This window comes from Bufo gargarizans, chromosome 6 (assembly GCF_014858855.1).
Source record: "Bufo gargarizans isolate SCDJY-AF-19 chromosome 6, ASM1485885v1, whole genome shotgun sequence".
Classification (NCBI taxonomy): domain Eukaryota; kingdom Metazoa; phylum Chordata; class Amphibia; order Anura; family Bufonidae; genus Bufo; species Bufo gargarizans.
In genome coordinates, this window is record NC_058085.1 from 10265844 (window position 1) to 10280622 (window position 14779).

Sequence of the window (14779 nt, forward strand, 5' to 3'; positions counted from 1 at the left end):
TGCAAGAAGGTGGCAAAAGGAAACAGAGCGCAGCCAAGGGCTGGAGAAAAAATTAGGACAGCACCGCGTGGTGAAACTACCCAACGCTCTACATTGTTCCAGACCCAAAAAAACCTGTGGCCATCCCCTGAAAGGCCAGGGGAGAAAAGAAACAGGGAAGCACTGAAAACCAAACGAGTGGGGGAGCCATAGCAAGGCTCACATGTGAAGGGAGGGGACTCCCCTCACCGCAAGGCCAGGAAAGAAGCTAAGCGCCCCATGTAAAGGTGAAAACCCAAGGCTGCTAGAGGAAACCGCCAACCCTGGAGAAGGAGGGGGTTGTAGGTAAAAAACCAGGAAAAGAACGATAGCTCCTGCGTCCCCAAAAACAGGAGACGAGGCGCAAGCCTCCGAAAACAAGATATCACCGTGAAGCGCAAGACCAGAGGAAACACTGGGCATGTGAAGTAGCATGGAAAAAAGAAGCCAGATACAGGCCAGGCAACCTCGGCAGGACACACTGGACTGAGAGACATGGGAGTAGAAGGAGAGCACTCCAAAAAACCTAAAGAGGAAAGGTCCTACAACAGGAGGAGGTCCCTCCCGAAGGAGACCATACGGTGGAACTGCAAACCGCAGCACTAAACCACTCAATACCAGGTACTTGACGTGGGAGGCTGGAAAAAGAGACACAAATCCCAAGAGGACCTCAAATGAACAGGGACAGGGACTCCAGAAAGGAGTACCCAGTATGGGCTCACAAGGAACCAGAAGCTGAACCACCAGAAGACAACGCAAGCCAGAATATCCAGGAAAGGCGAAAAGAAACCACCATAGGGGAAGGGGCATAGGCCATGGACAACTAGCCGTACCAAGAATATTGACCAGCAAACCTTAAACATTGTCCCAGAGAGGGCAAGTACAGCAGCTCGGGATGTACCACAAAACGACAGACATCCATATGCATAAGGAATGCAGAAGTCGCCATGAAAAAACCGGGGTAGCCTACATAGAAATGTAGAAACCAGCTGCGACCGGCATACAGAAAACTTCCAGGGGGGAGAAAGCACCAGACAGGTGCAGACGACGGCAAGGTCCAAGAGGACTGCCCCTCCGCCATGTAGCACAACTAAGCAGAAAATACAAGGGAATACCGAAAACACCTGGACCCAAAAGGAACTACGGGGCCCTGTCCGATACCAGAGCAAGCAGCTGAAAATTCAGACAGGTGTGTGTGGCGCTCAGAGGTCCTGTCCTTGACCCATCAGGGAGGACGTCCAGCAATGATAAAAGCCGTGGACCCAGAAGGATTCCGTGTGGCGGACATCCAGCGATGACAGAAAACCGCAGCCGCGGCCGATGCCACCAGCTACGTGTCCAAACAAGGTAGAAGATCCAGTGGAGATCCTTGTACTTCACCAGGAATGGGCCGCTCAGCAATTAGGAAACAACGCGAGTACTCCCCTATAACATGGGGTAACGCGGAGCACAGCATACCGTAGTACCGTAAAGAGAAGGCAAGAGCAACTACAGCACGAAGGCCAACAACCACCTGGCCACGGAGTAGGGAGCGTGGTTGAATGAGGACCACCCGCCGGATCAGACAGATCAGTCATATACTGGAGCTACCAGAAGTAGCAGTAGACCGACAAGGTGGGGGTTGGGCTGGCCCACACCTGCCAGACATGGAAACCATGCACACGCTGAACGAAGGGGGCCTGGTGCAGACAGTGCCTTGAGAGGTAGAAGGAGACCAATGAGCGCGACAGTAAAGGAGTGGCAGATGTATGGAAGAACCAAATGGATGGAACCAACATCCGCAGCACAGATTAGAACCCGTGGGCAGAAAACACCCAGTGATACAGAAACTGTCTGAGCTACAGACCGCACCACAGGGCCCAGCGCTTGGGGTACTACAAACACACGCCTAAAATATGGGGAAAGTGGCTGCATGTTGCCAACTAAGGAGAGTGGAAACATAGCCACAGCATCTGGGAATGAGACAGCATACGGAGGGTACAGGTACACAACCTGTAAAGTAGAAATATGGCTGTGTTAGAGGAACTACATTTAAGATCGAAGCAATGTGGCCGCATGGTGCACCCTAGACCCAGAGAGGTGCAACAGCAACCGCGTTAACAATGGAACCCAGTAGGGCCGCACGGTACCACAAAGAACAAGACAGGTGCACACCACAATCAGGTAGGTGCAATGGCAACAGAAACAGGGCCGCATAGCACACCCTAGAAGCCAGACAGGTTGAACGGCTGCAGCATCGGAGACGGTTCAGGGACTCTACCCATGAAGGGAGTAAGATGGCCGTTTGGTGCACACTATGATGAGGTAGGTGCAATGGCCACGGCAATAGGAGGAGGCCTCAATATCTCGTCCTGTAAGGAGAGAAAATGCCACATGGAACACCATAAAGCCGGACAGGAGGAACGGCTACCGCATCCGGAGATGGCTCAGGTACTCCACCTGTTAAGGGATCAAGGCGGCAGGGAACAGACAGGTAACTGAACCGGACAGGGGCAATTCTACGGCAATTGAAAGTGGCCTCTATATTCCGCCCGTAGGGAGAAATGTTGCCGCATGGAACACAACAGAGCCCGCCAGAGGTATCGGCTACAGCACCGGTGATGGCGTAGGTACTCTACCTGTGAAGGAAGCAAATTGGCTGGGAACAGACAGGCGCAATTGCAGCGGCAATTAAAGGCAGCCTGTATATCTCGCCAGGAAGGGAGAAATAGTGTCGCATGGAACACCATAGCGCCAAGCCAGGGGAATCGGCTACAGCATCAGGAGATGGTGTAGGTACTCCACCTATGACAGGAGCAAAGTGGCTGGGAACAGACAGGTGCAATTGCAACGGCAATTGAAGCGACCTGTATATCTCACCCGGAAGGGAGAAATAGTGCTGTATGGAACACCATAGAGCCAGCCAGGAGTAATGGCTCCTGTAGGTACACTACCTAAGAAAAGGGGCAAGGCGGCTGTACAATTGCTCTGAACTCACCAACCTACAGGAGGCGATAGCCGAGCTAACCGCTTGCCCAGAACAGGAACTCCCTGTAATGAGGTAGAGTGGCGAACACCAACACCAGGATGGGAACCCCACGGAAACACTCTCAAATGTGTAGAGGATAGCCCCTGGTATAGGGGAACCAGGAAGGCTTGTCAGGGACAGCCTATGGCAGTGGTGCAGGAACCCCCCTGTTAAGGAGAAGGCGTACGTATCAGACACCGGGTAGGTGACTCAGTATGCTAAACACGGGGACGGCTGCCTTACCTGTGCGGTTGAATACCTGTGCGGTCAGGGGAGCACCATCCGAAAATCCACTAGAGGGGATACCAACCCTGTTTAGGTAGGAGAGGTTCCTCCGTGCACGTAGTCTTGACCTCCCAGAGGGCTTCTATATGGAGGAAGACCGCCTGATGCTCTGTTCCGAGGGAATCGGTGCAGAGGTGTCCCCAGAGGCAACGGATGGGGTGACAGGAAGGATTCGTCACCAGCCTCAGGCCTGTCCTGGGGGGGATCCGAGGATGCCGAGGAGGGGTGGGACCCCGTTGAGACCACCCGAGGGTGTACTGTGAGCTACCCCTCGCCGAACCCGGGTGCAGGTACCCCTAACTGAGCATGCCCCATCTGCAGGGAGGACCCTGGGAGGGCAGAGGTGGCCGCAATTTGGGTTGGTAGCGTTCCAGCGACACTGCCAAGGAGAGTCGGCCAAGGTTCCCATGGCATTGACACGGAGGGACCCATTCATGGGGAACCTACACAAAAAGATTGTTCAGGGAAAACAATGGGATCTGGGAAGAGGTACTGCACACCAGCAGGGACAGGATGACCACATGGCAGCCATTGTAGACAGCGGACGCACGTGAAAACACGTGGCGACCGAGGAGCTGTTGGGAGAAGAGATGCTCAAAAAGCAGCCAGCAGAGGCTGTCTATCCTGACCCGGACGCAGTGTTCCCCCAAAGAGGTGCAGCAGCAGCTGTTCCCCAAAAAAGAGGTGGTCAGTAGGGCTGCAGGGGACATGAAGCAATCGAGGGGTTAACCACCCCCTCCAACAGAAAAAACATGTTAGCCCAGGAAAGGGTGAGGAGATAGCTCCTCCCGAGGGCCGGGCGGGGCTCAGAAAAGCCCGGGAAGCAAGGGGGAGGGGCCGGGAAGATTGCGGCCTAGCAGGCCCAAAAGCCGGGGCCTCGATTTATGAGGTGGCCGGGAATGGAGCAAGGGGGGCGGGGCGAACCGCGGCCGACAGAGGGCCCACCGAACCATAAAAATAGGTGAGTAGGGTAGGGGGGGAGAAGCGACACCTGGGGATAGGCAGATCAGGGCAAACAGAGCACCTGGGAGCCGGGGACAGGCCATAGAAGATGAGGCCTAGTCCCGGCAGAAGCCGGGGACTAAAGTAGCGGGGAAGCCAGGGAGAGACTGTGGCCAGGGAGGAGAGAAAAGACCAACCGAGGGGGAAAAGAAGGGAGGAAAAAAATGAATATAACCCCCCCAGGAGGGGGAGGGGGTTGGCTAGGAGGAACGAAGAGGCTCCCCAGGACCCCCAGCTAAGGTGGATCCCATCCCCCTGGCCACAGAAGGGAACCTAACCCTGGGGCAGGGACACAGGGACAGGGGAGTATACTCACCATCCGATATACTCACCATCCGATGTCTTCGGGCGCAGCACGGTCACCCCTTCGGCAGACTCAACACGGGAACCGTGGGAATGCCGGCAAGCCACTGCGGATGCAGTCCGTGGGGACTGGGTGACCGGCGATGGTACCGAAGTACGCGCCCGCAGGGGGGGCAACTAAAGTGGAACACGATGGAGCCCCAGCCTGCAGCAGGTATAACGGTGGAAAAAAACCGACCTGCGGAAGAGAGAAAAAAAGAATAAAAATAAACAGCAGAACCTGCAAAAAAGCAGGACAGGTCTGCCTCCTACGGACACTAGACTAAAACTGAATAGCCTCGTGCCTGTGGAGAGGGTATAGCCCACCTGGGAGGAGCCAACACTTTTTGTGTCTAGTGCCTCCTAGTGGTAGTTGGACATATACCCGTGGTGCTGTGTCCCCCAATGCCATGCACGAGAAAAGCCATTTTCCAGTTTTGCCATGAAGAGATTTGCATATTGCGGTGCCATTTTACTGCCCATGGCGGTCCCAGTGCACTGTAAGTATATCTCCTTGTCAAAAGAGAAATAGTTATGGGTGAGGATGAATTTGGTCAGTTGTAGTACAGACTCTGAGACGATCCCATTCGCCTCCAGGTATACTCGGCAAGGAGTTAATTCATTATCGTGTGGGATATTCGAATACAAGGATTTCACATCCATGGTGGCCAAGATTGCGCCTTTAGAGACGGGACCTATGGTTGACAGTTTGTTCAATACGTCAGTGGTGTCCTGTAGATAACTTGTTGTGTTCCTCACTAATGGTTTGAGGATGCTCTCTATCCAACCTGATATTTTTTCAGTGAGGGTTCCCACACCTGAAATCATCGGCCTCCCTGGATTCCCTGCTTTGTGTATTTTGGGAAGCATGTAGAATACTCCGATCCTGGGATTCTCAGGTACCAAGTCTAAAAGTTGCGTGGATCCTGCAGGAAGACCCCTGATGACATTTTTTTTAACTCTCTCAAATATTTCTGAGTTGGGTCTCCCTCCATTTTGATATAGTATTGTGTGTCTACATAGTCCAAAGTGTTCAAAAGGACTATAGCGCCACCTTTATCTGCAGGTTTTATGGTGATTCCTTTGTTGTTTTTTAACCCTTTAAGGACTCACGTGCAGCGGGCGCCTTAGCTGCCAGGTTTCTGCTATTTTAAATATCAGAGACCTGCGGCACATGTATGCGATCAGCCATAAGGCTGATTGCCTACATCTTTCCCTTCAGATGCCGTGGTCAAATGTGGGCAGTCGCGCGCTTCTGGTCCGGTAACAGCGTTCCCCGGCTGAGATCGGGGAACCTGTTACCTTGCGCTAATTGACCGAAGCCTCAAGCCAGCTTCAGAGTCAAATAGATGTATATATCAATACAGGCCACTAGGTGGCAGCCTTGTATTGATATAGTGCAAATGAAGTCTTCAATGATGGCTATTTAGCCATCACTGAATACTATGGGCAATTGGATGATTGCCAGTTATTGTCACACAAGTTGACTTAAAAAAAAAAGTAAAAATAAAAGTTCAAAAAATCCCCCTTTCCTTAAAATAAAAAGACTTAACCAATAAAAAAAATAAACATCATGGGCATCGCCGCATGCAAAAATTCCCATACTATTAAAATATAACAATATTCATTTTAACAGCCCATTTGCCATTTTTTGTCACTTCAACTACCCAATCATTTTTTTATAAAAAGTGATCAAAAGGTCGTACACACTTAAAATTGGTATCACTGAAAAGAACAGATTGTCCCGAAAAAAAGGAGATCGTCCCCGTACACATAGCTACAAAACAGTTATAGGGGTCAGAATATGGTTATAAAAAAAAAATATATATTTTCCTCAAAGTTTAATATTTTTTTTCAGTATTAAAACGCAAGAAAAATTATACAAGTGTGGTATCGTTGGAACCGTACTTACCTGGAGAATGAAGATAACAGGTCAATTTTACCGCATAGTGCGCAGTGTAAAAAATAAAATAAAAACCATTATCAGAATTGCGTTTTTTCCAAATTCTACCCCATTTGGAATTTTTTTCCTGCTTCCTACTACATGGTATGCAACCGTAGATGGTGCCATTAGAAAGGGCAAAAAAAAGCCCTCATAAGGCTATGTGATTGGAAAAATAAAAAAGTTAGGACTATGGGAAGGCGGGGAGTGAAAAACGAAAACGCAAAAATGGAAAATCACATGTTAAAAAACGGAATGTTTACAAACAACATCTCTTAGCAACCATCAGTGAAAAACACATTGCATCCGCAAGCGGTTTTCACGCAGCCCTGTTCACTTCTGTGTGGCCAAGAAAATCGCAGAATATAGAACATGCTGAGATTTTCATGTAACGCACAAGTGATACGTGAAAACCAACACTCGTGTACAGAGGCCCATTGAAATGAATGGGTCCAGATTCTGTGCGGGCGCAATGCGTTCACGTCATGCATTGCACCCGCGTGGAATACCTGATGAAGGGACGGGTGATGTCTCGAAAGCTCGCTATGTAACATCATTACTTCTATTGTTGTTAGCCATTAAAAGGTATCAAACCTGCAATCCTCTGATTTTCTTTCACCAAACTAGTTTTCTATTGGCTAACATGGAACCAGACTTTTTCCTTTTCTCTAGATCTCTGCTTACTGGTTATGAATGGTATCATTCTTATTTACAGAACCTCTTCTGATGTCATACTTTCCACAGCTCTGGGTTTGTTACCATTGCATCCAGTCTGGTCAATCAGCAGCACAAATCTGTCTTAGTGTCTGTCCCATTAGGACTACTTATCCCCTATCCACAGGCTACGGGATAAGTGTCTGATAGTCGGGGGTATGACTGCTAATCACAAGAACGGGGGCCCATGCTCCCAAATGAACTGAGCTTCTCCTTTCTACTCTATGGGACTGCTGAAGATAGCCGAGTACAAGGACTCTCAGCACAAATGCCTGACCGCCACTATTCAAATTGGGGAGCGTGGGCCCCTGTTCTCGTGAGGGCCCAGCCGTCGGACTCCCGTTGATCTGATACTTGGGTTGTTGTAATAATGATACTTTGTTAGTATGCATCAGTCAGACTGATACATTGTAGCAAACCTTCACCTGTGAGAATATGACATATTTTTTGTTTCACACTTTTTTGTTATGTATATATATATATATATATATATATATATACAGTACAGACCAAAAGTTTGGACACACCGTCTCATTTAAAAAGTTTTCTTTATTTTCATGACTATGAAAATTGTAGATTCACACTGAAGGCATCAAAACTATGAATTAACACATGTGGAATTATATACATAACAAAAAAGTGTGAAACAACTGAAAATGTCATATTCTAGGTTCTTCAAAGTAGCCACCTTTTGCTTTGATTACTGCTTTGCACACTCTTGGCATTCTCTTGATGAGCTTCAAGAGGTAGTCACCTGAAATGGTCTTCCAACAGTCTTGAAGGAGTTCCCAGAGATGCTTAGCACTTGTTGGCCCTTTTGCCTTCACTCTGCGGTCCAGCTCACCCCAAACCATCTCGATTGGGTTCAGGTCCGGTGACTGTGGAGGCCAGGTCATCTGGCGCAGCACCCCATCACTCTCCTTCATGGTCAAATAGCCCTTACACAGCCTGGAGGTGTGTTTGGGGTCATTGTCCTGTTGAAAAAGAAATGATGGTCCAACTAAACGCAAACCGGATGGAATAGCATGCCGCTGCAAGATGCTGTGGTAGCCATGCTGGTTCAGTATGCCTTCAATTTTGAATAAATTCCCAACAGTGTCACCAGCAAAGCACCCCCACACCATCACACCTCCTCCTCCATGCTTCACGGTGGGAACCAGGCATGTAGAGTCCATCCGTTCACCTTTTCTGCGTCGCACAAAGACACGGTGGTTGGAACCAAAGATCTAAAACTTTGACTCATCAGACCAAAGCACAGATTTCCACTGGTCTAATGTCCATTCCTTGTGTTCTTTAGCCCAAACAAGTCTCTTCTGCTTGTTGCCTGTCCTTAGCAGTGGTTTCCTAGCAGATCTTCTACCATGAAGGCCTGATTCACACAGTCTCCTCTTAACAGTTGTTCTAGAGATGTGTCTGCTGCTAGAACTCTGTGTGGCATTGACCTGGTCTGTAATCTGAGCTGCTGTTAACCTGCGATTTCTGAGGCTGGTGACTCGGATGAACTTCTCCTCCGCAGCAGAGGTGACTCTTGGTCTTCCTTTCCTGGGGCGGTCCGCATGTGAGCCAGTTTCTTTGTAGAGCTTGATGGTTTTTGTGACTGCACTTGGGGACACTTTCAAAGTTTTCCCAATTTTTCGGGCTGACTGACCTTCATTTCTTAAAGTAATGATGGCCATTAGTTTTTCTTTACTTAGCAGCTTTTTTCTTGCCATAATACAAATTCTAACAGTCTATTCAGTAGGACTATCAGCTGTGTATCCACCTGACTTCTCCACAACGCAACTGATGGTCCCAACCCCATTTATAAGGCAAGAAATCCCACTTATTAAACCTGACAGGGCACACCTGTGAAGTGAAGACCATTTCAGGTGACTACCTCTTGGAGCTCATCAAGAGAATGCCAAGAGTGTGCAAAGCAGTAATCAAAGCAAAAGGTGGCTACTTTGAAGAACCTAGACTATGACATATTTTCAGTTGTTTCACACTTTTTTGTTATGTATATAATTCCACATGTGTTAATTCATAGTTTTGATGCCTTCAGTGTGAATCTACAATTTTCATGGTCATGAAAATAAAGAAAACTCTTTGAATGAGAAGGTGTGTCCAAACTTTTGGTCTGTACTGTGTGTATATATATATATATATATATATATATATACATATACACTCACCTAAAGAATTATTAGGAACACCTGTTCTATTTCTCATTAATGCGATTATCTAGTCAACCAATCACATGGCAGTTGCTTCGATGCATGTCGGGTTGTGGTCCTGGTCAAGACAATCTCCTGAACTCCAAACTGAATGTCAGAATGGGAAACAAAGGTGATTTAAGCAATTTTGAGCGTGGCATGGTTGTTGGTGACAGACGGGCCGGTCTGAGTATTTCACAATCTGCTCAGTTACTGGGATTTTCACGCACAACCATTTCTAGGGTTTACAAAGAATGGTGTGAAAAGGGAAAAACATCCAGTATGCGGCAGTCCTGTGGGCAAAAATTCCTTGTTGATGCTGGAGGTCAGAGGAGAATGGGCCGACCGATTCAAGCTGATAGAAGAGCAAGGTTGACTGAAATAACCACTCGTTACAACCGAGGTATGCAGCAAAGCATTTGTGAAGCCACAACACGCACAACCTTGAGGCGGATGGGCTACAACAGCAGAAGACCCCACCGGGTACCACTCATCTCCACTACAAATAGGAAAAAGAGGCTACAATTTGCACGAGCTCACCAAAATTGGACTGTTGAAGACTGGAAAAATGTTGCCTGGTCTGATGAGTGTCGATTTCTGTTGAGACATTCAAATGGTAGAGTCCGAATTTGGCATAAACAGAATGAGAACATGTATCCATCATGCCTTGTTACCATTGTGCAGGCTGGTGGTGGTGGTGTAATGGTGTGGGGGATGTTTTCTGGGCACACTTTAGGCCCTTAGTGCCAATTGGCCATCGTTTATGCTACCTGAGCATTGTTTCTGACCATGTCCATCCCTTCATGACCACCATGTACCCATCCTCTGATGGCTACTTCCAGCAGGATAATGCACCATGTCACAAAGCTCGAATCATTTCAAATTGGTTTCTTGAACATGACAATGAGTTCACTGTACTAAAATGGCCCCACAGTCACCAGATCTCAACCCAATAGAGCATCTTTGGGATGTGGTGGAACCGGAGCTTCGTGCCCTGGATGTGCATCCCTCAAATCTCCATCAACTGCAAGATGCTATCCTATCAATATGGGCCAACATTTCTAAAGAATGCTATCAGCACCTTGTTGAATCAATGCCACGTAGAATTAAGGCAGTTCTGAAGGCAAAAGGGGGTCCAACACCGTATTAGTATGGTGTTCCTAATAATTCTTTAGGTGAGTGTATATATATATATATATATATATGGGAGTTCAGCCTCTGGATGAAAAATAGATTGTTCCCATTCTCTGACAGCAAGCAGAGATCTTAGAAATTATTAGAAATTATATTATAATGTTGGTTAGAAAGTTGCTGAATCTTTCATCATACACAGATGAGACAGGCCCAGACTCCCTGAGCCACGTGTTGAGCCGTCGACGTCCTCTCGTTAGGATCTTGTTAGTCATTCTTCGCCCGGCCTCTGATGAGATGTTCCTGGGACACATTATATTAATTATATTAACAAAACCAATGAGCGATTATTCTGCGAAGGCTGTTGTAAGCGCTTTGTGACTTGTCAGCGTAACTCATATTCAGATCCCGCATGGCGGCACAGTCGCGTCTCCCCCTTCATTAGTAACACTGAGTCCATGTGGTAATGAGACGATTAGCCTCGACCTATTTGTAAGGAAGGGAACCGTCAACCTGCCTTGACAAGGAGAATAGTTACAGGCCTCCTGGTCACCGCTGCACCCTCACCAGGGGCCCGTGAGTAACATTTATCATCTATCCTCAGTCTGTTGTAAGAACGGAGCAGTACTGCGCACGCGTACCACCGCACAATTCACCTCTGTGGCACTGCCAGAGATAACCGGGCGCTGTACACAGCAGTCTCGTAGACAGTGACTAGAACATGGTCGTGTATGCGCAGTACCGCTGTGTTCTCACAGGGGACTCAGGGACCTCTGTTCTCATGTTTGGTGGGGATCCTCCAGTCCCACAGACAGGGTTCACATGCATTGCTGCAGCCAATGGCTGGCTGCAGGGGTGACATGTCCACCAAGCTGCCTGGGAGACATGGGACAGAACCCAGACGGAGGGAGCTGGTAAGTATGCTTGAAGTCCTGCCGGGAAGGGAGAGAGATGAAAAACGTATAAAGAGCTGGACAACTAGTCCCAGAAAACCCCTTTAAGTCAATACATTATACTTTATACTGACTCTTTTCACACAAATCTTGACCTAAACGTGCTCAGCTCCTCTTGCTGACAGGACACCGTTGTACAAGGCGACAGGTTCCCGTAAATTTTTTATAAAAATCGGCCATACCATTGGATGAGATAACGGCGCCAGATGCAGCAGAGCCGAGCCTGCACGTCTATATTTCTGCAGCCTCCTGGTGGTGATAATTAGCATATTATCTGACGCCTCCGCTCGTCTCTCCGCATCTCCCGGATTGATTATTACACTTCGCAGCAAGCTGTCACTCAGGATTACTTTGTAATAAGAACGTATCTAATGATCGGCTGTCAGAGCGAGGTCCCGGGCACCTCTGGACGACGTGCTCCTCTTTAATCAATTTAGGCTTTTCAAGCCAAAGCGCAGGCGACCTTCCCAAACAGCAGCTGACAAGAGTAACAGTCTCGGTGACACGATGACAGTGTATTATATAAGCATTACAGACTCGTTAGCGCGTCCAGGAATCCTGCACATTCACCTTCTCCTGACCCAAACTGTCAGGGGGGGGGATGCAAAAATGAGGAAATACACTGAAAATTTCATGTTTTACCTGCAGAAGAAAATGGCTTCTCTCCCAGGAGGTTTTCTCCACCTCTCAGTATCACTGGTCACCGGCTTCACTCATCATCACATTAATCTATTAACCAAAAATGTGAAAAACAGACTAATTTCCCTTTTTTTTTTTTTACATTTTTCCTTTTTATAAAAAATAAAGAACAAAAATTACCTAAAAATAAAGCTCATGTGTCACCGAAAAAGGCGCAAAAATGATTACATAACCGAATGGAAAAAAAGTTAGGACTTTCAAAGATGCTTGTGCTAACAAAAATGGCGCACACAGTGACGAACATGGCGAGCGTTTACATCAAGATATCGCAGACATTGTGAAGCAATACAAAGGGAAATGGAGCCCTGCAATGGTGGCAGGTCACTGCTGGATGGCCGTGCACTAGAAAATCTCATTATACTCAGGGGGTCATTTATCAAGACCGGCGTTCCCATAGTGCATCTTAGTGGGAGGAAGATACCTCATAATAAATGAGGCGCACCTCTGGCAGTCCTTGCCCCAGAAACTCAAATCTACGCCAGCTGGGGGCTATAACTCACGGCAGTTATTGTAAATATGGCAGGCCACCGTAGACTCCGCCCCTCACACTAAGCCCCACCCCTTATCTCATCACGTTAGAAAAGTATCGAGAAGCTCAAAAAGTTTTTGTGGTGTAAATAGCTTGTTGGTAACTTCCAAACAAGAACCTGTTCAACGTCATTTTCATGTTCAGCAGCCAAAAATTCTATAAAATCAGTCAGAGACGTCTGTTACTAAACCTGTGCTGAAAGGGGTAATCAGCACGTTGCAGTGGAACCTACTTAATTAAAAATGCTTATTCTTCACCCCCTTACAAGTAATGTATGTATATATGTATATTGTACTTGGTCATGCACTCTTGCTCGCTTAAAGGTCGCCCCAATAAGTATATGGAAGAACCAGAGACAGGCACCCGCCACTATACAGTTAGGTCCAGATATATTAGGACAGTGACACAATCCCCATGATCTGGGCTCTGCTGCCACCACACTGGATCTGATCTGAAACAAAAGTGTAGACTCAAGGGATTGAACAAAAATATCCTAGGAATTGCAACCATTTTTCTACAGGGGCAAAAACATTACCATAAATAAAATGTTCATTTTTTTATAATTTGTAGGGAATCCTTTGCAGGAAATAACTGCCTGAAGTCTGGACATCCCCAGATACCGGGTTCCTGTGATGCTTTGCCAGGCCTTTACTGCAGCTATCTTCAGTGGTTGCTTTTTTGTGGGTCTTTCTGCCCCAAGTTTTGTCTTAAGGACTGTGTACACCCTAATTTTTTATGATGAGGCAAAAAATATATTTTTTGTTTAATTGGTCTTTATAAAAAATATTGAGCCGTTCTGTCGCAAAGGGTTAACTGTGTTTAGTTGTGTGACTGGTACTTTATACCTTCACTTTCTGCTTATGTCTAATTTACTAAGAGGTCGTAAACACCTATTTAAATGACATTCTTATCAGTAAGATGAGAACTGAGCTATAATGGGGGTTTACAAGGTCCGAGAGCAGAGATAAGGAGCCCGTCAGGTGAGCTGGCTGACGGAGGAGAGAGAAAATCCAGATCCCTTTATTAGAGCATCTCAGCCCTGTACAGAGAAAAGGGCGCCATATTTGTAAGCAAGACCAATTGAAAAAAAATATTTTTACCTCAAAATAATAAAATTTCTGAAATCTCTGCCTGCACAGCGATTACCACCCAATGATGTATATGAAAGCTTAAAACTTACTAAAATTGCTAATTAATACAAAAATGCACGAGAGACGTGAATCTGAGAGCCTTCATTGTGAGCTTTGTTTTCAGGGCATCTTGTTCTCCACTCCGGACTGCCTCAAAACTCCCCAGGACCTGGTGAAGCTTTACCTGCACGAGTCTAACCGTGTGTATCGGGATAAAATGGTGGAAGAGAAGGACTTTGACGTGTTTGATAAGATACAGACGGACATGGTGAAGAAGTTCTACGACGTAAGTGAAAAATGGTCGCTTCTGCCGCTGCTATTTTCTTCCATGAAAGTCGTTTTGTGACACACATGAGCATTATATATCAGTAAAGGTCTGGTTCATCTGATGGTTTCCTTCTCCTGTAGGACATAGATGAAACGCTGGAACAAGCAAAGTCCATGAACATGTTTTGCCATTTCGCCAACGGTGTTGGAGAACCCAAATACATGCCGGTCCAGTCCTGGCAGACGCTGAGCAAGATTCTGGTGGACGCTCTGGACAACCACAACGAGGTCAATGCAGCAATGAACCTGGTGCTGTTTGAGGACGCCATGAGTCACATGTAAGACCAGGAATTTCATCAATGGCCCTGATTTAAAGGGAACGTACACTTGTTTTATTTTAGGCTGGTAACCCGTCAGATCTGCCAGGGTAATAGAAATGCTCTGCGCTATCACATGCCCCCTGTCACCACTGAACTAAAGAGAGGCAGGAGAAAGGTGCAGAGTCATCAGAAACGGATGTGAGACAGAGAAATGCTGCTCAGTAATTTCCCTGGAGGCAACTGTACCC

At 47.2% G+C, this 14779-nt stretch overlaps 1 protein-coding gene across 1 annotated transcript in view; it reads left to right on the forward strand.

Moving 5' to 3' along the window:
• DNAH9 (dynein axonemal heavy chain 9) overlaps window positions 1-14779 on the forward strand; it is a 170562-nt gene that overhangs the window by 111153 nt on the left and 44630 nt on the right. The window contains exons 41-42 of the mRNA XM_044296589.1: window positions 14069-14230; window positions 14353-14549. Of these exons, the coding sequence (XP_044152524.1) occupies window positions 14069-14230; window positions 14353-14549 (359 nt within the window). The remainder of the gene's footprint in view (window positions 1-14068; window positions 14231-14352; window positions 14550-14779) is intronic.